Below are 27,575 nucleotides of genomic sequence, written 5' to 3' on the forward strand. Positions count from 1 at the left end.
TGAGGTCCGAAAGCTTGAGTCATCCAGTTAGATTAGGTCATTAAGAAAACAAACATCGAGATGTCTAGACTGACTTTAGGAAGGCCAAAAGACAGAGTGGTTGGATTAGGGAGCAAGACGGACTCAAAATGGACAGCAGCGTGGGATTTGTTCACTTGACGTGACTTAAAGGAGAGTGGCTGCGCCCCTTGTAATAGAGTTCTACATTCAGTCCCTTAAGACTGAGAAGCTGATGACGATAAACAGATGATAAGAAGGCCTGTGCTGGTACATTCATCAAAGACCAAAGATCCGATTTCATCTGGAGCATCCTTTACATGCCAACAGATCCAGTTCAGTGAGTAAAGGAGGGAAGGAGCTGAAACATTTCTGAGGATCTTTTTCTGGAGGACATTCATTTTACTTTAAAGATGAGACTGGAAAGTTGCATTTAAAGTTTTAACATTAAAGGACACATTTTGTACAATCTTAGAAAACCAATCAGGCCCTTTTCACTTCAGTTTCCTTTAAGAAGATGGCAATGGAGATTTCTGAATAGATCTTTGTAACTTGACCAGTAGTTACACAAAGGAGTTTTGCACAGTCACCAACCCATGAACTTCTGATGACTTTACTTTTATTTTTAAGGATTCTTTTTTGTTATCCCACTCTTTCTCCTGTCATGCACTCCACTGGAGTCCCGCTATTCTGCCGGAGTGAGGACAGAAACCAAAGGTGATGTGGCGAGCTCAGGCAGTTGGCATTTCCAGCAGGATTTATTTTGGGGTCCCGAGCTTCTTTGGGGTTCCCGGGCGCTTACGCTCCCATAGGTGGCCGGGAATGGTAAAGGCATCCACTCTCATGGACATGGTCTTGGACGGGATAGTTGTAAACTGCTTGCGGTCAGAGCTGTACTTGTAAATCGATTCCACCATAGTGAGATTGATAACACGTGGCCCGACACCTACGAGTCGAACCATCTCCTCTGTCTCAGGGTTCATGGTGTAAACTGCCCGGAATTGACAGCTGGCGTCCCGAAACAGAATGAGGAAATGGTTTGCAGGGCTTTTCTCCATTTCCTTTTGCAGTCAAGAAGGAAATACAAATGGACAGAGCAGACCATTACATCATGCATTCAAATGCCCCATGCAAATATCTGTTGGCTGTCTGCAGAGAGTCATGAGATCCCAGAGTGTACCAAAGACTGATAGATCACTCACCTCTACAATCTTGTTTTTCTGTGGTTCGTTGACCTTGCCTGCCAAACAACAGCGAGAGATGGCATTATGGATAATGAACTTATTGGACTTGAAGCTTGGCTCCTTGTAGAGTTTCGGTCCTGAAATGGAAGTGCAAAAATGAATGCCATTGTTTAAAACACAACAGATCAAAGTAAGTTTTTGATCACATGAACTAATGTAAATGATCTTAAAACTCAAATGGTACTTGCTCATGCAAAACTTGCAATCCACTATGCCAATACATTGCTAGATGGTTACTAGGTTGTTCACTGTATATATATTGCGGTATTGAGATATGGCTTGAGTTTATGAAAGTCACAGGATTTGCTGTGTCACTTATCACCAAACTATGTCCAATAAGTAGTTCACCAAATTTAACACGTGAGGTTGTTGGAATGCCTAACCCCAAAAATGAGAAAATGCTTTACACTAAGCACCACTAACCAAACTACAAATCGTGTAATTTTTTAGATTACCAGTATATTCTGGGATGGAGGCTGCGGATGAAATAGTAGATTCATTTTCCCAGTCCCCATTCTGTGCAGCAAGACGGCCTGGAGACAGCAGTCTGGATGGTGAATGAGAACGACTGTGGGAAGGAATAAATGTTCAGAGATGGTCACAATAAGGAGCAGGTGTTTTACCAGACAAAACATATAAAGATTAGATTTACCTTGGAGATTTTCTGACAGTTAGCGTCCCATTGTCATTGGCCATGGAGGACAGATTCGTTGTTGAATGGGAGTAAACTTTATTTAGTCTAGAACCTGAGAAAGAAGAGTTGATATCGCATGTGTCTTTCCAACTGTGATTACCAATGGAAAGGAAACAAGCTTCCTGATGATCAATAACTTACCCATAAACCCTTTGGCTGGGCTGCGGGAGAGGTCAGAGTCATCTCTGAACACTGTTTTGGGCCTCTGCTTCTTGACGCCTCTTACTGTAGTGGGTTTCTGGCGGAGTACTTTATCTAAATCCTCCATTATTTTTAGCTGATGTCGCCGTTCATACTCCTGGCGGGTGAAGTCTCCACGCCGCTGAGGAGTGCCCTCTGGTGGAGGGGTGCGTGGAGGCGGAGGGGTAGAAGGAGTTTGGGGTCTCTCCTCTCCTCTGCGAGACTCATCCATTGAAGATGACCTACTGTTACATTTATAGACAGCATTGATAAAGGTCACACTGTCCAAATGGTTATACAGGGATTAACATATTGAGTTTGAGTGCATTAGATGGCATATAAAAAAAACTTACCACCACCTACATACATACAGTTGCAAGAGGTGGGTGGTTGCTAGCTAGTAACTGCCCAAAGTTAAAAAGACACCACAACCAGAAAATACTTAGTGGTAATACTCTTAATAGCATTATAACTAGGTTTATTACACTGTAATAACATATGGCTCAGGCCCATCCTTCAATGAAAGACTATCCTCTAAGAAAGTAAAATTAAACATCTTCTCACTAATCCTAAATATTTAGAGGCCTCATTATTACTACACATAGCTGTCACTTTCCACACTTTGTTGGTAAGCCTTACCTTGGCTCCCTCTCTCTTTCTTGCTCCTGTCTTCGTCTCTTGATCTCCTCTGCTCTCTTTTGTTGTTTCTCAAGTAATGCTGCTCTTCTCCTCTCCATCTCATCCTCCGGTCGAGCTTCATCCTGCTAAAGAGTTTCAGGGAGTTAAATAAAGACTACAACTTTTAGGCTAAATGTCTCCAAATTTAACGTGATTCTCCCCTAACCTTGAAGAAGAATCCAACTCCACCACTAATTTCTGGCTCTGTTTGGTCACTCATTGAATCTGAGAAGTTATCCTGGCTCTGATCGGCTCCTTCACCCTCCAATGCTTTGAGAGAGGACAGTGAGATCTCGATAAGGCTTTTGTGCTTGCCATTGAAACCTGCTGCAGAAGGGTCACTCTCAAAGGAGCACTCAGAAGGAGCTCCTGAGCTGCTGCCGCCACCCTGGCGATCCTTTCGGGCCAGAACCTGTGAAGATCCGCTATCCAGTTCCATACTGAAGATTGTATGGTCCTCACTGGAGCCTGTGTCTGAAATGTTGTCGTCTGTTCTAGCCAGGGACGAAGCTGAGCGGGACTCACTCTGACTGGAGGTACCTATGCTGAAAGAGGATGAGTTCTGATCCCTGCATTGCCACGGGGACACTCTTCGCAAATGAGGGATGTTGTCCACATTTTGAGGGAGAGTTATAACTCTTGTTGAAGCAGGAGTCTTGAGCTCTGCAGGCCGAGGGTGGTGATGCAGTTTGGGGCTCTTTGGAGGTGCAGACTGTGCCCTACGGTGGGATGATGGTGATTTGGGGGGAGCGGTGTGATTTGCAATCTTGCGAGATGGGGAAGGAGAGGAGGAGGCAGAGGAGAGGTTGCGATTGGACTCTCTTGACAAACGAGAAGATGCAGCTGTTGAGGGTTTGGAGCTGGGTGGGACGCCACTGGCCTGGTTGTTAGGAGCTACCTTCTTCTTCATCAGCTGGTTCTGCTGCTCCGAGAGACGCTGCATATCGTTTTGGAGAGAATTGAGAGCAGCACTTAGTTTAGACACAGCGTTGTTGTAATTTCCCAGTGGGGCCGTGTCTTTTCCACCAGGAATTCCTACTCCAGCTTTTTCTTTCTCTACTGGATTGTCCTGTTGGACATGGGACTTGATATTCCCCTCTTCTTCTACTGAGGGGCCCTTTTTCAACTGTTCCTGCTGTTGCTCATCCTGCTCCTCCTCGCTCTCTAAACGTGCCAGTTTCTCCTCCAGTGCCAAACGGCTGAGGTCATTTTCTATGGAGGAGGTGCCAACCTCCCCTTGACGTCCTTCCTCACCATCCCCATCCTCCTGCTCCTTCTTTAACTTTAGGAAGGCACTTTTGCCCAGCCGCTGCCTGTGTTTGGCAAAGATGGCTTCTATACGTTTCTTCTGTGCCTCAATGGCCTTCCGCTTCTCCTCCAGCCTCGCCCCCAGCTCTGACATTTCAGTGCTGACAGCAGGACTCTTACTGGGACTCTCTTCTAATTTCTTGGCCCATGTAGTCATTTGTGGTGCCTGTGGTTCACTGGGTTGTACCTGCTCTGGAACAAGTTTCTTCTTCCGTTCGGCAAAATTGGTCATCCTAACACCGCTATCCGGTGTCTTTTCACAACGTGGTTCTGTTATGAGAGGACCCGAAGCGGGTGTGGCAGGAGTAGAATGAATTTTTGGAAGATCTTCTGAGGCATCTGAATCCATGCTTCCATCTCTTAACACGGAGTCGTCATCTCTGGATCCCTCTGAGGGGTGTCTGGTGCGGCTGGGCTCTGGTGGGACTCCTGAGGATCGGTTGTAGAGCATTCCTGAACGGGATGGTGCTGAAGAGCTGAGTGTCATTGGGCTCCCATTGAGTCTAGCATTTGCTGGATCATCCAGTGAATGCAGGTAGAAAACATCGGGAGCCCCGTCCGGGTGAAGGCGAGGCTCCATCTTCTCCTCGTTGTGGATGATCTGCAGTGCCTCTTCAATTGTTGGTAGCTCTCCTGTTTCACTATCATCAATGCCGTTCTCTTCAGCCAGCAATGGACGAGTTTGAGTGGCCCAGGAAGCTCTTTGAGGGCCATTAGGCCCAGGAGCCTTACTCAGCAAGTGGCTGAGGTCCTCTGGAGGCGTGTAGGGGTCACGTGTCATGGATTGACCAGCAGGATTAAGATTGTCCGAACTGACAGACCGAGTTATAACCGGGTTCCCCATCACAATGTCCACATCACTATCCAGTCCAAAAGGAATACTAAAGGACACAGCAGACAAGGGACGGCTGAAGAGCCATGAAGAAAAAAAGATAAATTCATCTGAAAAAAAAAAAATGAATAAGACGCATAAAACACTGATGTACCTTACCTTAGTGGTTTCTTAGTCCACGTTCGTCCTGCTGTCTCTACATGAGACATTGAGGTAGACTGAGTCAGAGATCCTGGTCACAGAGACAACACAAACACACACATGACTGGATGACACATTCAACATGCAAACACAGACCATGTGATTGTTCCTTTATGTTCCTACTACATTACAAAGAATGGGAAACACACATAATGGCAACTGATGACTCAGGACAGAGTGACAGCACGTTTTCCTCACCTGTTGCTGCAGTCACAGGGCAAGAGATGGGCAGGAAAGGCCTCTTGAAGATAGATGGAGAACCACTTGCACATAAAAGACAAGTAAAAGTTTCAGCCTTGATTTTTATAAAGGCACATTTAGGTTGAAAATTAGATTGGGTATAATTTTGTGCATTCTTAGCAAAATATATATGTGGCTTTTAAAAAACCAAATACAAAAAATGTACTCTGTTGTACCTATTGCTGGACCCACTGTTGCCATTGCTGGTCCTTTCAGATGTTTCTACAAGAAAAAGAAAAAAAAGTACTTTAACTTACATATCCCTTTTTAACAGACTGTCACTGAAGAAATCTAAAAAAGACATACAAATTTACAAATCTACAGGAAAATAAACCATTCACTCATCAAGACATGCACTTACCAGTGAGCTCGGAGTCCTGGAGAGGCTGAACAAACTCTGGCTTTGAGACCTCGAACCAATACAAGAGCTCTGCCAGAAAGATCAGTATGTTTGTCTAGAAAGAGAGAAAAATACACAACATATAAAATACCATAGTATGTCCCACAGTACTACTTAATTATTACAAAAATCATAATGGTCTCGTCTCATCCTCATGTTTTAAATAAGGTTTCTATATACCTTTAATTGTGCTGGACTGTAGAGCAAATCCTCCAACGCTAGAGGGCAGCAGCTCTTTAAACAGCTGTCACAGAACTCTCGAATCAGCTGTAGGTTGTACAGGCTGTCAGCCACAGACATCGAGTCCTTCATACATACATCTAATAGGACAAACATTTTTTAAAACAATTTCTTATTCATCTACAAAATAGCAAATTCAGATTTGAGATGTGACCATACCCTCTAATCTCAGAAGCCCGGGACAGTAATAGTGAATAACAGCAGCAATAGCACATCCGTTCGAGAGATCCTTCACTTCATTCACCACAGGAAAATAGGGTTTGAGTTTAGACTGCATCCTGTCCTTCCTGTACCGGATCTAAACAAGAAAAAATATATAACTGCAATATTGGATAAAGTGCTATGTTGCTTGTTAGTCAAAATTGTTATTGTGAAATTTTTCATTGACAGCAAACAGTGACAGTACACTTTTACAAATTTGTTATCCATTATGTGCAACTGTAAAACCAAAAGAATCAAACACTTAAAACGTACAACCAGGGATGGCAATAAATGTCTAAGAGAAAAAAACAATAACAACAGCAAAAGAATCCATGCAAGCAGTACATGAAGACAAAATACAGTAAGAGTCGAGGAACAGCAAAGACATTGTTAATGGGAATTGGGACAGCTAACACTTGAGAGACTTGGTCTTTAACGGGTCAGAGCAATGAACAGAGGCAGCTGTGTGAACAGCCAACACCTGATACATTAACAGAGACCTTTTCAACTTGATACACACAACATGCACTAGCAGATAAGTGCACTAATAACACAGACACACTTTATTCACTTAACCACCATAGACTGTTGCTTAATTTACATGCTAAGCTTATTTCTGGCTTATTGTTTGTAATGTAAATGATGATGCAAGGATGCTGAGACAACTGACTCTTCTCCTCTAATCTAAGAGTTGTTCTCAGAAAACTACTAAATGATATTGTTTTTTAATCCAACTTTGGTTCACCCAAAGGATTTTGTCTGAATCTAAGTCATGTTCCTCAAGACAACCATGTGGCTTTTAAATGCACAGTGCCGGAGCAAGGACTTGATGCAATGAAACTAAATCTACATCTCTCAAAAACAGCAGTGCAATGTTGAGGATGCATACGTGCCATGATAAGATACACAGGCTATCAACAAAAAGCTGCATCTTTTTATTTTATTTTACTATAAACTATAAAGGTATATTGCAAGTAATTGGCAATATTATTATACTTAATTTGCCATGTATTATATGCATCAGTCGTAGCATGTTATAAGGTGGGGGACCTTAAAACTGAGAGATTATTTAGATTTTTTGCTCTAACAGGTCAAAGGAATCAAATTCTATTTATGCAACTTGCACTGCCAGCAGGAGGCGAAAGAGGACATATTTATATGTGCTTAGGACACAAAAATGGAAGAAAGAAGGGAAGAATGGAAGACAAGAGAAAGACTTACAGGAACAAGTTTCCAGTACCAGCGGGTGGGACACTGTCAGAAAGAAGTGAAGGAACATGAAAGGAGAACAAGGTAAGTGGGGAAGTGCAGAGGAGGAAGAAGATAGGATAGGTAGTTAGACAGCAAAGTAGACCCAGAGGAAAAAGATAGTACTGCTAAGGAAATGAGTGAATGTTGGTGTAGAGGTGTAGGGGTCAAGTTATTGTACACATGCACCAGTCTGTCTGTTTGTTTATGACTGTTTCTTACCGAAGGTTGAACAGGCTGTGGTTCAGTACTAGGCTGAGATGCATCGTTTAGTGTACCTTCTGTTTGTTCCTTCAGTTTTTGGTTTAACTACACAAAAGAATAACAAAAAACAACTTATGACAATGACATGACATCAAAAGTAAAAATCAAAGTGACTTTATTTGCTCAAGACCACACCCAGAGCATCTTTTGCAAAGGTGTTCCACAGGGTTTTATTTTAGGACCAGTAATATTGCATATTAGAGGTTAGTAAGTATATGTAAACAGGAAAGTGTAAGCTATAGTTCACCTCATAATAACAATTATTTAGTCACCTTGATGATGCTCCATACTCGCTTCCTCCACAGAACAGAATATTCAAGGTGCTTTCCCATTCAATTAAAGTGAATTGGACAGAGCTCTCAAGCTCCAAAATGACAAAAAAAAAAGACTATATTCCAAGTTTACTGAAGTTATGTTGCTAGCTCTGTGATAAACAGACTGAAATTCTACTGAAAGTTATTTATAGATAATGTTCTCCCCACCTTACAAATATTTGCAATATTATGTTAAGAATCTCTTTGAGCTCAATGGTTTGGAACAACATAAGAGTGAGTAAAGGATGAAGTAAATCATTTTTATTTTACTACCCTTTTAAATACTGTAAATTAAAGTTTTTAGATTTATTTATAGGCTTTTGAGAGTTTATAAGAGTTGTTTGAGCTCCAAGAAAATCTGTTGTTGTGGTTCTTTACAAGACTCACCGTGTTCACCCAATAGAGCAGGGCTCTGTCCCAGGATGCATCTGTACCAAGCAGCTCTGATCCGCCACTCGCCAAGACTCTGCTTACCATCTCCATGGCACCCACTGCCATTAAGGCATCTATCAACTCCAAGTGGACACTCTGCACCAATCAGAGGAAACAAACAGGACAGTCAGAGCTTAGAGAAAACCCAGCTGTCATTTGAACACTGACCTAATGCGCCTAATGTAATAACAGTGTCTAGTAACATTCAGAACAACGTCAGAAAGCAAGGCCTTTCTAATGCTACAGGACTGAAGAGTCTTTATTGAGGAGATAAGATGAATGTTTGGTTTTCTGCATAAGTCTTAGTAACACTACAAGAGAGAATGAATGAAAATATAATGTGCCATGATTTACTTGCATATTCATTGTTTTGCTGTGTAATGCATCCTTGAAACGCTGTGCAATCAAACAGTAAGAAATAAATCAATATTCAATACTGACTTCCTGCCGTTTCTTTTCTCTTAAGTGTTGCAGCAGTATTGTTCTCTTCTCTCCCTCTCTCAATGATATATTGCAGTATGACTTGTGTGACAGACTCCAGGATACAGAGGGGCGCTGCTGCAGTTTCAAACCCCCAGCATTCCACATTTGTGCTGCCCTCAGTTTGTGTTTGTGTATGTGCTGGAATTTCTGAGCACATCAGATACCCAATGTGAGTGTGCAAAGAATACTCAAAAGGAAATGGTATTTTGGTACCAAATTGTTGTTAAGAGTCAACTGTGATTATGCCAAAATTTTAAACTAGCAAACTTTCGAATGCTCACAATTCATGCACATACTCCATGAAGGTCATCTGCATGTCTGCTTCTTGGTCAAAACCTGCATTTGGCAAGGTACTAATATAAACAGTTGGTTACGTCTAAAATAATGTAAACAAATAAAGGAAAGAATAACATAAAAAAGTTACATTAACACACATTAAAGAAGTGTGTTCTTTTGCATATCTGTTTTTCGGTGGTAGCCAATTTGCATTAGGAATTGTGACACTGTTATTGGTATCACTACTCACAAACACAGACCCATCTGTCTTATCTAATAACACCAGACGCTGTAACAGAAACGATAATCTACAGAAGACGCAGATGATGAGGACTGTTCTTCATCCTCCCAGTCCATTACAGCGAGGCTGCTCACACCCAAGCCCATTAAAAACAACCCAACCACATTATCAGCTGAGTCATGGAGAGCACCTTAGCTGCGATAAGAGGGTTAAACCATTAACTGCTTTCTGCACTTCAACCAGGGGACATTTACTACCTGTAGCCCAAACCACTGAGAGCGTCAGTGTAGTCAATAGCAATATAAATCTAATGTTCAGGGGAACTGCATGAAAATAGTTTAGGTCCATTTATTTATTATAACAACAACAATGCAAAAGTATAAATATTTTATGCTGAACTTAATTGCGTAACAGCAAAAATAATGGATCTTAATGTCCCAAAGTTTAATTTTGATGAAGCATTAAAATGTGAATCATCATTATGCAAAAAGCAAAATATAATCTCTTGATTTTGGATAAAAATATAGCCCAGACTGTGTGACACTCACTCACACAGCACAGAAATGGGAACACAAGGTCACTAGAGCAGTTCTCCAGGGGACATTTGACTCAAATAAGGGGGTAAATTATCCTTCTAATCAAAATCCACAGGGTTATGTTTTACAGTAAAGAAAGGATGTTTTTCAAGGACAAAACTAATAGACTCCTCTTGGTTTATGTCTAAGACAAACAGGGCCAAAGACAATCATTCACTATCAGTTGGCGCAACACCAGACATTTTCAGAGGGGTTCTTTTTATGCTTTTTAAGATGAAAACAACAGACTTGGACAAAAATCAATAGAACACAAGTTGCCTTTCACATGTTCCCAGTCATGTTATCCATCACTGTTTTGTGAACATGAATGTCCTCACTGAAATCTCTTCCCTGCCTTCGTTTTTTCTGTATTGGCTATACTCAGCCTGCTATAATCATTAACAGTCCAACAGGTCAGAGGAACACATTCCCTTATGCGGCCCGCCTCTCTACCACACATGGCTAATGCTAATCAGTCCCAGCCAGCGTCTGCCCCCTTACACGCAATACATCCTTTCATCCTCTGCAACCACACAGTAACGCTTTTATCCTGTCCAGTACAGTGAAACACTTCAACAGTGGTGTCTTTCCGAGCGTGAACTGAAGTGCTGACCTCTGCAGAGCACCGAGGGAGGAGCAGCTCTGTCAGAAAGCATTTATACCTCAGCTTCCAGTGACCGGCTCAGCCAGGGGGACGTGTTTGTGAGGATAAGCCACAGTGGGAGGGTTTCAGCCGATCTCTGGGCCACTTCGAGAACAGATGTTCTGGTGCACAATGAAAGAGGACCATAACAGAAGTGTCGTATTTATTCTGTCAAATGTTTTGTCAAATTTTGTATTTATGTTGAGGAGAATGCATCAAGCAATGTGTAACATCTGCCTATGAATATTGAAAAAATAAGGAAAACGACTACAGACAAGAAGACAAACAAATGGCAAAAATTCTATATTTTCACTACCATTTAAAAATGAGGTTTGAGGTCAGAGCAATTTTTTCTAAAATAAATCCTTTTATTCATCAAGGATGCTTACCAATAATCAAAGTGACAGTAAAAACACATAATATTACAAAAGATTTCAATTTCAAATAAATGCTGTATTTTTCAACATTGATATGAAATAGCCTATTTCTTGAGCATCCATAGTGACCAAAAAAATGACTGTATTTTGGCTAATTTGCAAATGCTCGTGTGCACTAAAACCCTCTTAACACATTAACAATGTTACAAAAAACACTCCACAGACTTCTGCCCAAAATCAGCGCAAAAAATAACCTCGCAATTTGGGTCTGATCAGTAAGAAACTGCTGTACTGCAGAGGTCACAAACTCTGCTCTGTCATGTGGTATACGCTCCAAGACTCGCTAAGCTAAATCACAAGTCCCTAATGAGTGGGGAGAGGGACCAACACTGGAACACAGAGCACAACCGGCCTGCCAAATCATATATTACATGGCAAATCAATATAACCCTCAATGCACCTTACCACAGCTTCGTGTGCACAGATGAAGCTGGAAACCCTGAGGTAACAACAGCTAGTCCTAATGACATAGTGCCGTCACCACAAACCCAGGCAAGTCCTGTGACAACTGCCAAAATACTCCACAGGGAGGGCAAAGGCAAAATAAAGTTCACTGCGGTTATTATAACTGTGAATGTTCATTTCTAACCCCCAGTTCTCAGTATGCCACAGACAGGAGGATAAGTGGGCTAGGGGCACAGCAGGGGGTGATTTACAGGAAGGAACAAGTTAAATCATATAAACACACACTGTATACTGAAACCATTTCTAATATAAAGTTATGTTTGTTATTTATAAAACCAAGGATCAGAAGACAAAGCAGCGCTTAAATACTGAGGACTGCAGCTCCTTGAGTCTCACAGCTGTTCTGGAACTTCAGGAGGCAATAGTCTGACTTCCAAATTCTCCTGATCAGTTCTGGTTACAGACACTCCAGCCATTTTACACAGTTTCACCTAGAACATCTTAAACAAAACAGCAACGAGCTGAGGCTCTCATGGAACTGCACAAATGCAGCTCACAGGAAGGCCTTGACAGCACTGCAGAATAAAGACTGCACAAAAATGAACAAAGATTATAAATCAATGAATCAGTGTACAACTGGTGAGACATCTTGCATTCTTTTTTAATATATTAAAATAGGATAAAACAAGATTAAAAACAGGTTTAAAAATAAAATAAAATAAATAACACTTATCAGATCAGTTCAACAGAACAGAACTGAAATGTGGCATCTGGTTGTTAATATTCAAATGTATGATGATGCGGAGTCTGGATCACATCATCACTGGACGGTATTGCAGAATAAATAATATCACACAAAAATGACACACAGATGAAAAATAAATGTTATCTGTGAGCAATTTGTGAGACACCTTGCTTCCCTTTTCAATGAAATGAACTGAAATACACCTCTCAGGTCAGTTGGACAGAACTGAAATGTGGCATGTCTTGTATTCAGCTGAATGATGACGGATCACAGTCTGGATCACAGATTATCACTCATTTTTCTTTATCCTCTACAGACCGCTGGGCTGGGCTGTGCCCCACATTCAAGTGGAAAATGTCAGACCTGCAGAGATGTGAACAGCTAACCAGGAAGGTCACAGCAATGTGTCTCCAGATATTCCTTCATTCAGAAGGAATTATGTCTTCCCTGTTTCTACATAGAGCAGAAAAAATAGCTTTGCATCAAATTACATTCATTTGTATAGCGCTTTATACAAAACAAGCGGTTTCAAAAAGAAATAAACAGTAAAATAAGTGTTGTAAATTTAGTTAGTTATAAAATGACTTTGTTAACAGCTTGAAAGCTGTCATTATTCAGCTCAATTTAATTAGTTGTTGATTCAATTTAGTTCAATAACAATTATGAAACAATGGCATACTACAGTATTATCATGGTGCATCTCCAAAACATTATTTAATATCATGTAAATATATCAAGTTTTAGTTATCACCACGTTCTGTGCAGGAAGTGTACCAAATGTTGAGTTGAGATGCATATTCATAGCTAAAACAGTCTTCAGCTGTCCCAAAGCTGTTTGCTGACCTTGTTTCAGACTGCTTCAAATCCAATCCCAATTCTACATCATGACCCACTTTCATCAGGCTGCTATAGCACCCAGTCAGCCAGCCGCCCCCACAGTCAGGCCTGGGAAGTGCACCACGAGCAGCCAGACAGCACCAGATGAGCTCAGAGCTCATAGCACAGCTCGCCGAGCACATCATGACACCAGAAGAGGACCTGCAGCCGGGAACCCCAGACAGAGACTGCAGAGCACTGAACATTGACTTGCCTACAGCACCACACACTATCAGTGCATCCTCAGAGATGTCCCTGTTGGAAAACTGATGCTGGAACAAATAAACAGAATTTAAATTACGTATAACATGGGCGAAACAAAAGAAGAATTGGGTCACTGCAGAGAATGGTAAAAAAAAATGAAGGGTCCAAAATGATCTCTTTGCCAAATTTGCCAAAGGGTACAGCTTTTCTAAGCTCTTGCAAAGTCATTGGCACAATCACTGTTATTATAATCAATGTATAATTTTTTTTTAAATGCTACTCAAGATCTCAAATGAGACATGCATAAAATGTATGACTTTTTATGCCAAACATGTTACTATGTGTTTTTTACTGTAAATAATTGACAACAAAATTTGTAGCGTCCAGTTATATGCTGGCAGGGAAAAAACTTCTGACAAGTCGGTAATCAAGTATTATTATAAAACAACTGTAATATTAAATCACCTGATTAATCAGCCTTTCTGATATACTGACCTATCACTAATCATGACTTATTTATATTCGACAACACTGACGTCTGTCACCTAGTTTGTTTTGGTTCAATGTAGGTATGAGAAACTACAATTTCTGTAAAAAGCTCTGGGCCCAAGGGGAATCAAACACTCCTTTAGTGTCCATTAAAGCCCTTCCTGCTGTGAGGAAGACCCTCTCAAACAGGGAGGATAGTGCTACATCAGAACAAGGTCTGCGGTCTTCTGTCTGGTATTGTGTGAAGGTCTGATCCCTCGACCCTGCCACTATTCGTCAGCCCCTGCATTGTGTTTCTTCACCCACCCCAGCAAACCTGGGCTTAGCATGTCGTTTTTCAGTAACTGTCCTGTCCCTTACAGCTGGATCTACTCAGGGATTGCTTGAGAGGGGGAGCTGCTTTATATGCTATAATCCCTGGAATCCAAGCATAAACTGGAGCTGCCCCTCCCCAAAATCCTTTTACCTCCAGAAAACATCCCCCAGTGCCCCAATGAAACCATCCCCATGTGTCCTTCTCCAAAGAAGGTCAACTGATTGTGACTTTTGGCAGGCCATGCTCAATAAATCACAGATACATCAGTTGTGTCCCAATACCTACTGCGGTACCTACCAGAGGAGCTCTGGTTGCAATGAGAAAAGTCAACGTCCTGAGACATGCTTAGTTGGATCATCCTAAAATACAGGGCTTTATTTGTTGTACTTGGTCTTGGGTGTCTGAAATAGCAGATCCGGAGGCAAATATGGCTGCCAAGTGAAGACTTTCATTGACAGGGAATTCCTTGGCCTGATACTTCAAAGAATCAATGATTTCCTCATTCAGTCAAACTGTCCACTTCCTGCAACAGTAATATAATGCCATAACAGGACTGGTCCACCTCCTTGTTTGACCGTAAAGATTATGTTCTTCTGCTCATAAGCTTTGCCATGCTGATCCATGAGTCCAGACAGTTCCACTTTGGGCATATCACTTCATAAAACATTCTTCCAGAACTCCACGGGTCTATCCAAATTCATTTGTGCATGTTCAAGTAAGCCTTTTATGCTCTTCTTGATCAAGACTGCCATTTGGAAAGATGCCTCAAAATTCAGGTCATGCTTGTCTAAATTTCTTCTTAAACTCTGCATTGAAATGTTTCTCTCTACTTTAATCCAGTCAGTTTGCAAGTCTCTGGCTGTACAAAGCAGGTTTTTCTCAGCTACTCTGATCAAACCATTTTATTGTGCTTTTTTCTTCACCACCCTTGAAGGTTTTCTGGTAAAACACATTTTAAGCTTAGAAATAAGGCTGGCAGCTGTGTCTCTAGAAGCTTTTAATGTCTTTGAAATCGTCATGAAGCCTTAGACCTTCTAATGTAATAAAAGCTCTGTTACCATATTTGCTACTCAACTTCAGCACATGCATGCGCTTAGTTTATGTAAGCGTAACAGTTCAAGTTAATTAGTTATTTTAAAAGAGTTTCTAAAGGCTTAATTGTGTTTTAAGAGAATTTTGTTCCACGCCATACAAATAAATGACTTAAAAACACCAATGTTGAATAGGGGTTTAATAATTATGACACCTGTGTTAATTCAAAATCCTATAAATATATTACATTATATATTGGAAACGATCACTTTTAATATACCAGTAAACTGTTATAACTAGATGCTATTTTTCTAAAATCCTCGACTCTTTATCTTAGCCACATGCTAACTTTAGGATTAACCATGATCAATAGTTGAGTCTCTGGTGTGGGTCATATGAGGACAGCTATTAACACAGCACACAAGAACCTCAGCTTAACCTGCTGTCTATGAAGAGCATCTCAAATCAGTTACTTAAGGATTGGATTTCAAATCAGTGGCAGACAACATGTCAGCTCTGGGTTTTAAGATACAAAAGCCATTGTATCAACTCCAAACTTGACTCTCTACATAATTTAGACAGGAATGTGCTGACACCGCTCATTTGACTTACCATTTTGATAGGCTTCTGTCGGAGCTCAGCCTCTGTCACAGGGGCATTCTGGTCTTTGGGTGCCAAGCCCTTCCTGCCCAGGACCTGTAAGAGTGCTGGGATGTCTTTGGGGGGCCCCTCGGCTCCCGGGCTTCCACCCAGCAGAAGGCCGTAGGTGCGACAGTAGAGCTCAGGGGACAGCAGGAGGCGCGTGACGGGAGGCTTCAGGTGCTCTTGCTCATACTGATCACAGTAGAACGGGTCTCGCAGCTCCACCGGAACATTCTCTGCAGGTGAGAGAGAGAGAGAGAGAATGTTATGTTATGAGAATAAATGTTTTTACTGTCACTTTTTTTAAATACATCATTAATGTATAAAGCCATTCATTTATTTTTAAAAAATCTTAATGATGTGGTAGTGGACATATAAACACACTCAACAACCTGGGAAGAGAAAGACTAACCTAACAGAAGAAAACACAAAGCTATCTATGAGGAAAAACGGCCCCATCATGCCCTACAGCTCAAATCATCTGATCGAGTGAGCAGACCAGGGCTTCAACAAACCGTACACACACGTACATGCATGTCACCGGAAAAATAAAGACACACAGGAGTTGGAGCTGTAGATGTGAGTGATGGTGAAGACATTCCTAGGGTGCAACACTGCTGAACACACACCGGCACCCAGAGCCCGTCTCAGAAAGACACACACACACACACACACACACACACACAGATAGCTTTAAAAAAGGCTGAGGTCTGTGGAGTGTGTTTGTTGTGCTGTACAATAGGAGAGAGATTCCACCTGTCTGGGTCTCTTTTTCTCACACAAACACACAGAGTCTAGTGAGGCAACAAACACCAGCTAAATGTGAAACCTGTCCCACGTGGGCTGGAAAACAACCATTCACATATGTGGGGCACCCATAATAAATGATTCTTTTACACGGTCATGTTTTGTCAAGCCGATAGTTTGGATTTGAGTGCCTACACCTGTGAAAGGACAAAGAGAGACAGCTGCCGGGCTGGTGTGAGACAGTTTCTATAAACGAGCACCAAACACTCACAAAAACTTGTGAAACGCAGACTTGAAACATACACCTCACACGCCCACCATGAACTGGTTCTACCACATTCAGGGCCGATCATGAATCCAAGGCACCCATCTGCCACATCCATGTTTAACAAGCAGCCAGAAGCTGTAGAACCTGTTCCAGGATAGGAGCTCAAATCAGCGATACCAGTGTACAAGTTTATATAATGTTATTTGCATTTGATCTTGCATTTCAATCTATGCGTACAATCAATAAACCAGATGATAACTACCTCACTCACTCACAAAGCACATTTATGCTACAGTATGAATCATGTAATTGTACACCTGTACACAAAGGTTCAAGACACCAGGAACACCAATTCATTGTCTTCTTGAATTCAAAATGAAGCATTTCACTTCCATAATATAACATACACTGCAGGTCAAAGGGTTTGGGTCAGTCTTTTAAAAAAAAATTTTTTTTTTTTAATTATTAAAATTAATTAAAAACATAATACTCGTATTCAGCAAGGATGCATTAAATTGAGACAAATAAAGACATTTATAACGTTAAAAACTTGGCTTGTTCAAATAAATGCTGTTTTTTAGAACATTCTCATCAAAGAATCCTGAAAAAAAAATGAATCATGGTTTCCACAAAAAAATATAGCAACTCAACTGTTATCAACATTAATAATATGAATATTTTCATTTTATTAAATAAAAATTGATTAGATTAGGAAAAGTGGGCATTCCATAACAGAGTCTAAATTTTGGTGACTAATGACTAGCTCCTGTAACTGCCCGGTGAAAAAGCCCCTATCATGCATAGCAAATATGACCTAAGTGACATCAGCAGAACAGGACACAGGAAGATATTGGTGACATGTTGATAAAAGATTACAAGGACATTCTGATCATATTTGAAACAAACAGCAAGCCAAAAAATAAACAATGCTAACTTGTAATATAAAGGGGGAAACAATACACTGCCCACCAACTGGGTGTCACATAAAGCTCAAACCCAGAATGCAAAGCAGGATGCAAAGGCAGCAGCGATGTGAGATGAAGGTGGCTGATAGAGGCTTCATTTCCCTGTAGGACTGGAAGTCAATGAATGACTGCTCTGTACTGCACCTTCAGAGAATAGATGGGAGAGCAATACCTGAAAATAGAGAGGCGATGCTAAACTAGGGCGGAATTTAGTGGGACAAGCGCTGGATACATGCACACACACACACACACACACACACATATACCAGTGCTGGGGAAGCTTGCTTGGAATTACAGCTCATCATATTACAGGCAACTCACAATTTAAAGTAGTCAGAAAAAGTAGCTAGATGAAGATCATTTTTTGCTAAAGTTTTAAAATAAATACAACCCAAAGGAAGTGATGTTGAAGGGTACAGTAGCCAATTATTCTCAAAGCTAGCTCAATTGTAATGTGAAGCATTAAATAATATAACACACTGCAAAAGTTTGTAGTGTCTGTAAGATTTTTTTGTTTTTGTTTCTGAAAATCATCTCTAATGCTCAAATAAGGCTGCATTTTGACATTCTGACTAAAAATGCAGTAAAAACAGCAATATTGTAAAATATTACCTCAATAGTGTCACATGACAGTGTCACAAGATCCTTCAGAAATCATTCTAATATGCTGAACTGCTGCTCAAGGAACATTTCTTCTTAGCAATGCTTAGTATTTTTTGCAGAAACTTAGATTTACAGACATTCTTTATGAACAAAAGATTCAAATGAACACCAACTAAATATAATTATTTTGCAACATTATAAATGTCTTTACATCCAATTATGATCTATTTAATCCATTTTTGCTGAATAAAAATGCTAATTTATAAAAATAAAAAAAAAGACTTTTAAAATGTGTTTTGTCCTGAGCAGGCGCAGCACGCAGCAAGCTGGGACTTTCACGTGAAATCTCAAAATATTTTGGTGAACGTATGATTTTCTGCTGCATCAGTCATTGAAACTCTGCCCAATGAAATATCTGCATTAAATATGTATGATCTGACTTTTTATAACTGTGTCATTTCATGCACCATTTTCACATTCAGTGTAAACAAAAAAAAGACATAAAGGTTAGTTTTAACCAAAAAAAGGCAAACCATTTTGAATGAATGAGCTAGCAAAATCAGTTAAGTTAGTAATATCGCTACCTCTACTTTTGTGTCTACAAACACACTGTTTAGATGAGCAATGTCACATTTAAGAAGAAGAAAGGGAATCAACAAGGAAAGAGCAGTAAATTCTCAATAAGGAGCATGTTAGATGACAACCGAGTCACTATTATGTAAGCAAACACCAACTCCAAATGTGCAAACATTACCCACACCACACCGTTCTTCCTTGACAAACACGCTATCAGATTTGCTTTCGTTCTCTCTCTCACATACACCAATTTCAGTCAATGAAGAGGTGAAAGGTTAAGAGATTCAGGAGGTCTGGCTCAATGGCAGCAGTGGACAGAAACGTGAATTCAATAAACTTAAGGAGACGATCATTCAAATGGTTTGACTCAAGTCAGCCAAGCAGGACTAAAAAGAATCAAAGAGAGATTGTACAAACGTCAGTAGGAGACAACAGCAGATAGGATGTAGCGTCCCCACACCCACAGTTCACGCAGTCAGCTGAGCTTCACACGTCTGTCACATCACAGCAAGTCTCCAAACACAGACAGCTAAAACCAACACAAAAACATTACACCGCTAGCAGCGCTGTTTCAGGTTTACAATATAAATCTGAATAGCTGCTTTACACTACAGAGAAGGGTCAGCCTCAGATTTAAAGAGGGTCGTCAAGGGAACATGGAGCATTAAAGTCCAGTTTTGTTTTAATTAAAGGCCAGCGGGCACAATCGAAGGACCACACAGATGTTATATGACCATCATGCTCTGGTCCACTGGGAATAATCCATTTAACAAAATGTTATGTTCTTGACAAAAAAATGAAAAATATATGCACTGATATTATGCAATAACCAGTTACATCACAAATAAGAATACATACATACACTGGGAGAAAAGATATATATCCCTAAAGTAGACAATAGATCTTACATTTTCCTCTAATATCTTTTATATGTATTTTTAATTAAATGAAAGCAACCCTGAGGAGCATAAGAAGTCATACTGACATCCAAACTTCAGAATGATTTGTAGATTTTAAAAAGCATACACTGAATTAAGTAGTAATTATAAAAATGTCAAACATGGCAAATATCAGTAAAGTAAAGTTGTCTACAAACTGGCTTTTAATCTTTTACCAGATGTTTCTTTCAGTCAGGTTAATGATTCTGAATAACAACAACAACAACAACAACAACCAAAAAAAAAAGGAAACCCATTTTCCAAATTAGGCTACCTTCTTTCTTTGAAGGGGCGTGGACTTGTTTTGACCAGCATCTGTACAAAGCTATGCCTACAAACAAACCGTTCTTCACATCTATAATAAACACAGAATGCCAAGTCAACAAACCAAAAAGTTAAATGCAAGTGTCCACATTGTGTCCAAACCTCACTGGTTAAAAACACAAGACAATGTCAATGGACTCTCATTCTAATCTTAGCATTCATTAAGGAGAATTCAGATTTTAAGGGTGTGTTCTTCAAGTAATTACCCAAACAACATGATGAACAAACAGAGTTCACCACAGCCGCTCCGAGCCACCTCACCTGTTGAGTCACTGCTGTGACACACTGATGATTCCAGCATGACTAATACAGGCAAATGCTCAGAGGACCATTAGAGAGGAACGAGCACATCGAGCATTTTAACCCCTTATCGGTGAAAATGTATCATTCTCCATTACAGTTATTGAGGGAGATAAGAAAGATTCTGCCATCTGAGAAGGGAGCTTGATTTCTAAGTTTCTAATCTATGTGTTGCATAGTTGTTTTTATTTTATTTTTGCTGATGTGCGTAAACCTTTGTTGCAGGACTAGATGTACTAGCATCAATGCCTTGCACAGCTGTAGGTTTACCCAACTAAACACCTGGTTTGAAATCAGTTTCAGCTTATTTTATCAGATGTGTTCAGGCTGTACTGAAAGCTCTTACAACTAGGACAGAGCTCCAAGGTTTGAGGCCAAATTCATCCAAATTGAAGCTGTGGCTTACAGCATGAAAATCTAATTAGATTTTTTAATTTTCTGTAGTCAATATTAGTAGCACCTACCCATGCAAAATTCACTGCCAGGGCATTGCTAGACAGCTGCTAATGTGTAGAGTACTTGTAGTTACTATTTACCTTTCAATAGTTAGTACACGCTCAGAAAAAAGGTACAAAAACTGGGGTGATACCCTTTCAAAAGGTACATCTTTGTACTTTATTAACATTTAAATATTACATATTATTACCTAAAAGGTACATATCAGTACCTAAATGGTACATATTAGAATCTTTTTAAAAAGGTATCACCCCAGTAGCACTTACTACAATAATTATAATAATTGCAACTATAATAACAGGTTTGTAGGTCATAATAATAATACATTAAGGATGTAAGGATGTCATCTAATGTTGACAAATATTAAAAAAGAAACCCACACACTCTAAGAGGGAATTTACACACCACCACTTTCAGCTAAAAATAGAAAACTTAAGTGTTTTGGTCAATCATTTACACAATGGTGTTTTGGGGGCCTGAAAAAGCGAACTTTTGAAAACGATACCATTTCCATCTTTCTTTACAAAGTGACATCGCCAACTACTGGCCCGGCATGAACTGGAGAGATGATGCTGACCCCTGCAAGGACCCCAGATGATGCCAACCTGAATCGACATGCACAACTGACAAAATTTCTCTATATTGTAATCATTATGATCCCACTTGTAATAATCGCTTTAATGAGCTCAGCTTCTGTATAAAATTAATGTTTGCTAACTGACTGTTTATTTGTGAAAGGAACATTACTTGGACACATTCACTTCTGATAACAGATCAATCGAAATTGCAATGTAGACAACTGCACTTTCTGTAAAGCAGACTGTAACTGAACTCAAAGCTCCTGCATTTAGGACAGTGTACCAAGGATAGCTCTTTACTGAGCCGAGTTCATCCAGAGTAAAGCGGAGTAAAAAAACCTTAATGATAACACAGGTAGCAATTAGCAGCACAGCATGCCTGAACACTGTGTGTTACAGCTCAGCGGGGGCCAGGGCTCTGACATGAATATGAAGTCTACACCTCGGACTGGCAGTCAAAGCGATGATGTCATCGGGTTCATGCAGGGAAACAAGTGCAGCGCTGGATCAGAGATCTAAAGTCACACACACAGTCATGTATCAATGCTGAAAAACAGCCAAGCCTATTTAATCTGCTAAGATTTCTCTCTGGCTCGGCTCTGTGTGGCTGAACAGGTGACTTTGACCAGAGGGCGTGGTCACACACGTCTGCTTTTGATGCTGGGAGTGAATACAAACAAAGAAGTGCCACATACTGGCATTCACAACTTAATTACACATCAACCAGGTGAATTAAGGAGATGTCAGTTTCTCACACTCAGGGCAGACACTATGTGTGGCAGATAATCTGCAACAAAAGGACCATTTTGTGAGAAAAGCTAGAAGCTCAATGTCTGCAGAGTTTAAGGTGTTTCTATATTTAATGTATTAAGTGTGATCATATTGTGACTGAAACATTAGCTCTGCTCAAAAACTAGAGAGCTGTCTCACTGCTTGCCTCTTTCAAAGAAAGCTGCATAACAAGGCAGCATCATGACCATCATGAAATCTCACAAGTTACAGAGATGGAGCATTCTACATTGGCAACAAATCCACACACACCATACAAATAGCACTCAACACGAAGTGATTCCAAAAGAGTGCACTGCTTCTGGACACAGAGATTTTGAAAAACTCTTAGTTAAAGGGTTAGTTCACCCAAAAATGAAAATTAGACTATGTTTTACTCACCCTCAGCCTTGAGGCATCCTAGTGTATATGACTATATCTTCTTTCGGACGGATCCAGTCAGAGTTATATTAAAAACTGTCCTGGCTATTCCAAGCTTTATCATTGCAGTCAGCAGGTGTTGCAGTTGAACAGTCCACAAGTCATCAAATAAAGTGTGCGCATTCATAATGAAACGTGCTGCACATGGCTCCGGGGGTGAACAAAGGCCTCCTGTAGCAAATCCATGTGTTTTTGTAAGAAATATATCCATATTGCAAACGTATAAACACTTTTCTCTCACTTCCTTTATCTGTCATACACGGAAGACGTTCCGGTGGATTATGCAGCAAATATGTGGAGCGCCTGAGATATGCTAGTCTCGCGAGTTTGTTTATAGGATTAAAGGAAGCCAAGTTTCCTCTTGGTTTATATTGAACTCCTCACACTGTATTTCTAATTCATGACTGTAATTTTGTTTTGTTCTCTCTCCACGTCAGTCACAAATCACACAACACCGACGTACTACATCCTCCGCCGGGACTTCTTCCACGTATGACAGATAACAAAAGTGAGACAAAAAAAGTGTTTATTACATTTGAAATGTGGATATTTTTCTGACAAAAATTGATTCACTACAGGAGGCCTTTATTCAACCCCCGGAGCCATATGCGGCATGTTTTATTATGAATGCAAGCGCTTTATTTGATGACTTGTGGACTGTTCAACTCCAACACCTGCTGACTGCAATGATAGAGCTTGGAATAGCCAGGACAATTTTTAATATAACTTTGACTGGATTCATCTGAAAGAAGAAAGTCATATACACCTAGGATGACTCGAGGGCGAATAAAACACAAGATAATTTTCATTTTTGGGTGAACTATCCCTTGGACTTATAAATCGTAACCCAAACCAATCAGTTACGAGGTGTTTCACAACATTACAAACTTTTATTTGACGCAAAAAAAAAAAAAAAAAAAAAAAAAGAATCATGCGTAATGTAGTTTTTCCACTAGGAATTCTACTGTTCTAATGCTATGTTGCTAATGCTAAACTAATGGTGTGATACTGGAATCACTATAATACACACTTCACACAAATATCAGAAACAAAAATACATTTTAAAATTACACTGAACGTTTCAGCAATACTTTTCAATATTAAAACTTATTACTCTTGCATCATCAGACATTTCAAGCATATCATAAAGGTCACGCCATTGCATTATCGAAATTCTTGTTTGTAGTTGAAAATTACAGACAAGATTACATTACTTATGCAAACTCAAAACATCTTAATCTTCTAAATCTCCACCCATTTCAGAGTTAAAAGTTATACAAGTAAGGAGAACCATTAAATCCAGGCCTGCCGTTTGTGTACTTGCACAGAATGACTCTAAACGGGCTCAAGGTATAAAGCAAACACAGGAATGCAGACTTACGATCTGAATTAACAGGGGTTCATTGGGTGAACACAATGAGGCTTTTTTTTAAACAATCCAAGAACACACAAACTACTCAGTCTGCTGCATTCAAAAAGAAAAACAAATCTTTTCCTTGTGAGTTTTAATTCACAGGCTAGTGAGCTGTCGTTGAGCACAGAGCACCTCACCGTATACAGAGATCCTTCTCATCTGACTGTGAGGGGAACACTGAGGTTATACACTGTGCAAATGAATCGAGTGATGCATCAGCTAGGCCTAATGAAAAAACTTGGTTTAAAGCCTGTTAACCAATACTGATGTTAACTACAAGTGCAAAAGAGAAAAATGGCAACAGAGTATGTAAGGCTGCATGATCACAGTGGGAAATAAATAGAGCTGACAAATGACATAGACTTTTTTTTTTTATCTTTTTGAATGTTCAAAAGGAAACTGCATTTTTTAGACAATGGGACTGGTCATTTGATTTAATGTTTACTCAAAATAAGTCAGAAATCTCCACTTCAGCAACACTTAAAGCAATAGTTCACCTTCAGTTGCTGGTCCCCATTGATTTGCATAATGTTTTTTTTCCATACTATGGAAGTCAATGGGGTCCAGCAACTGAATGTGAAATATCCCTTTAAATACACAAAACAGTTTTATTTTATTAATCTGTATTCTGAGGTTTAATAAGTCTCTGCTCACATATAATTCGCCCAATAAAACTTTCTTTTTGTGTTTTACCTGGTGAAATGTAATTTATTTTATTTATTTTTTTTATTTTTTTTATAAAGTGACCAATTCAAAATACCCTCAGTAGAAACATTGTTCAATATATGAATTCTGAACCTGGGTTGGTTCAATGTTCTGATTTCTGTTCTGAAAGTTTAATTAAATCACTGCACATTTCATTATCACCTAGTGATGTCTATATATGACGTCACACTGCAGGACACTGCTGTCACCGCTTGACGTCATGTCAACTATCCATGCACACAAATCATCAGCATATAAGCATATGATATTTCCCCAGTAAATAATTAAACACACTAAGCACTTTAGCCATCAACAACCGTGTTCTCTGTCAGAAACCAAGCCCTCCTTCATCTTTGTAAGTGCTCTTGTGGGTGTATTAACAAAAGGGGTCGCGAGAGTGGGTGTGTACAGGCGTCATGACGCATAGGTGCTTTCAGAGCACGCGCTCACAAAATACACATATTCAGGTCAAACCTACTACATTTCTACCCATCATATCATAATTCCCAGACAACAACGCGTCTATTGCAAGGATTAAGCACGTGCGATTAAACCCTCATGTAACTCTGCCAAACAAGGACACATTTTATCCGCGCTCATATGAAGGCATAGTGCGTTTTTATTTAAGGAATTTACTTTATTTTAAATGATTATTCATATTCTTCATCATTTTTATAGTTATATAAAATGATATAACTGGTTTGTCCTTACAAGACTGTTGTAGCATGCAATCATTTTATCATAATCATGAATATGTTATTAGTGCCCAATGGGTGGAAAGCATACTTTTAGACCTTGTATCGGACTATTAATTTATTAAATAAATAATTCAAGAGCACCAGACTGAATGCATATGAGCAAGACACAGCTGGAGCACAACCAGCAGCTTTCCAGCTCTCATGTGGTCTTTGTGTTGTGAAAAACGCTGAGTTTACACGCTGTTCTCCTTCACACATGCTTTCCTCCGCAGTCACCGAACAATGAGCAAATGCTTGCCTCAAAACAAACATATGAGAGAGAGACCAGCACATGATTCGAGAAAGAAATAAAGATGTATGAAACCTAGCGAGCTGCCTAGGTATGTAAAGCGGACTCAGAAGGGAATAAAATGCAATCTAGGTAACTGGGCAGTTCTCTAGAGTTTGACACACGGACACTGCATACCTGCATTGCCGTACGATTTCCCCAGGAGCCACCCGACACTGGCGCAGATTCTGGCTCTGGTCAAGTCATACTGATCCAATGGCTTTATATCCGGGACCACAAAAGTCTTCCTCATTGCATTCGAGTCCACCATAGCAGGTCCAAAACAGACGGGCCGGGAAAAAGAGAGGAAGGTGTTGTGGTGAGGAATTAAACAAAATCAAACAGTCATCCTTTTCTTTCACACAACCACAGCATTGGGATTGCAAAAGGCCGATGTTTCGGATAGCGTTCCGGCGAAAAAAATAATGTAAATGTATTATTTATTCCTCTCTGGATCTTCTCTTCATACGTACAGTAGAGCTGGCGGCCGTATAGGTATGTTTCAGTCTATCGGAGCGACAAATTCAACGATATTCCCGGGGGTTGTTTCACTGTTTTCGACCCCGCTTCAGAGTCCACATCGCTCTGGCTGATAGGCTCCGTAAACGACTGATTTCCAGGTACTCCATACTCCTGTCAATCATCCCGCCGGGCATCCAATCAGGTTCTAGAATTTATGACACAGGGTTAAGGAGGCGGGGCAAAGAATGTGAACTCAAGTAGCAGGTAGGAAGGGGCTTGAACGTATGGAAACAGGTGCAGGACAGGTAGAACTTGCTCAGAAGGGAGCGAAAGGGAAATATTAGTCATAATGAACAACGTAATAAATATAATTGTCATGGCATTTCAATGCTAAACTGATTATGGTGTCAACCGCACCAGTTTTCTTGTTTTTGTTAAGACTTTTTATATTTCTACACGTGTTTTAAGAACAAAAAGGTATATTATGTTTCAAAGTTAGCCTATTATTTAGTCTCACACACTGATCAGCATGATGTGGTGGATATTTTATAAAATAACACAAGTATTTAGGCTACAGCATGTCATAAACTAGTGACTATCAAACCCTGTTTATCACTAAATCATCAAGCACTTTAGTGAAATTTCACTGAAAATGATTCAGTTGTGGACAAACCTAACATGGGACAGAATTCACTGAAGGTCCGGGTCACATGATGGTAAAGAGACCACTGCTGTAACTAACTTTGTAAGACGATTAACTCACAGAACTATTTTAATCTAATTAGGGAGGAACAGGGCATTTGTTTTTCTTCATTCTTTGGTTTTTCAGCACACCAGCACTCAAAATGTACCGCAAATAAAATGCTTAATTATAAACACAGACTCAAAAACTGCAAAAATGACTCATCCCTTTACAGACAGAATAAACTTTCAGTTGAAGTAACATGCACAATGAAAGTTTAAAGTGACAACCCTGACCAAATTTGTGTTTTTTTTTTTTTTTTTTTTATACTGGTATATTCCTCAAACCACAACATTCATATGTTTGCACAAACAAACATCTGGAAAGCTCCACCCATGTATCCATGAAATTATGGGCAGGGCCTTCCGAGAGTTTACAGTATTGCAATCATATAATAAATGATCTGCAGATGTCAGGCCTTTAAT

At 40.0% G+C, this 27,575-nt stretch overlaps 1 protein-coding gene across 1 annotated transcript; it reads right to left on the reverse strand.

Annotated features, from left to right (window-relative positions):
* Positions 1 to 203: 203 nt before the first annotated feature.
* On the reverse strand, positions 204 to 26,623 carry LOC113049361 (calmodulin-regulated spectrin-associated protein 3-like). The gene is made up of 18 exons (XM_026211654.1): positions 26,085 to 26,623; positions 15,808 to 16,073; positions 8,429 to 8,569; positions 7,686 to 7,772; positions 7,437 to 7,469; positions 6,174 to 6,312; positions 5,955 to 6,094; positions 5,736 to 5,829; positions 5,551 to 5,596; positions 5,333 to 5,397; positions 5,093 to 5,165; positions 2,960 to 5,009; positions 2,755 to 2,879; positions 2,077 to 2,360; positions 1,894 to 1,987; positions 1,697 to 1,809; positions 1,200 to 1,318; positions 204 to 1,058 (listed from the first exon to the last, which is right to left on the reverse strand). The coding sequence occupies exons 1-18, from the start codon at positions 26,215 to 26,217 to the stop codon at positions 756 to 758; spliced, it is 4,305 nt and encodes a 1,434-aa protein (XP_026067439.1). The 5' UTR covers positions 26,218 to 26,623; the 3' UTR covers positions 204 to 755.
* Positions 26,624 to 27,575: the final 952 nt, after the last annotated feature.

Source organism: Carassius auratus, chromosome 3 (assembly GCF_003368295.1).
Source record: "Carassius auratus strain Wakin chromosome 3, ASM336829v1, whole genome shotgun sequence".
In the NCBI taxonomy this organism is placed as follows: domain Eukaryota; kingdom Metazoa; phylum Chordata; class Actinopteri; order Cypriniformes; family Cyprinidae; genus Carassius; species Carassius auratus.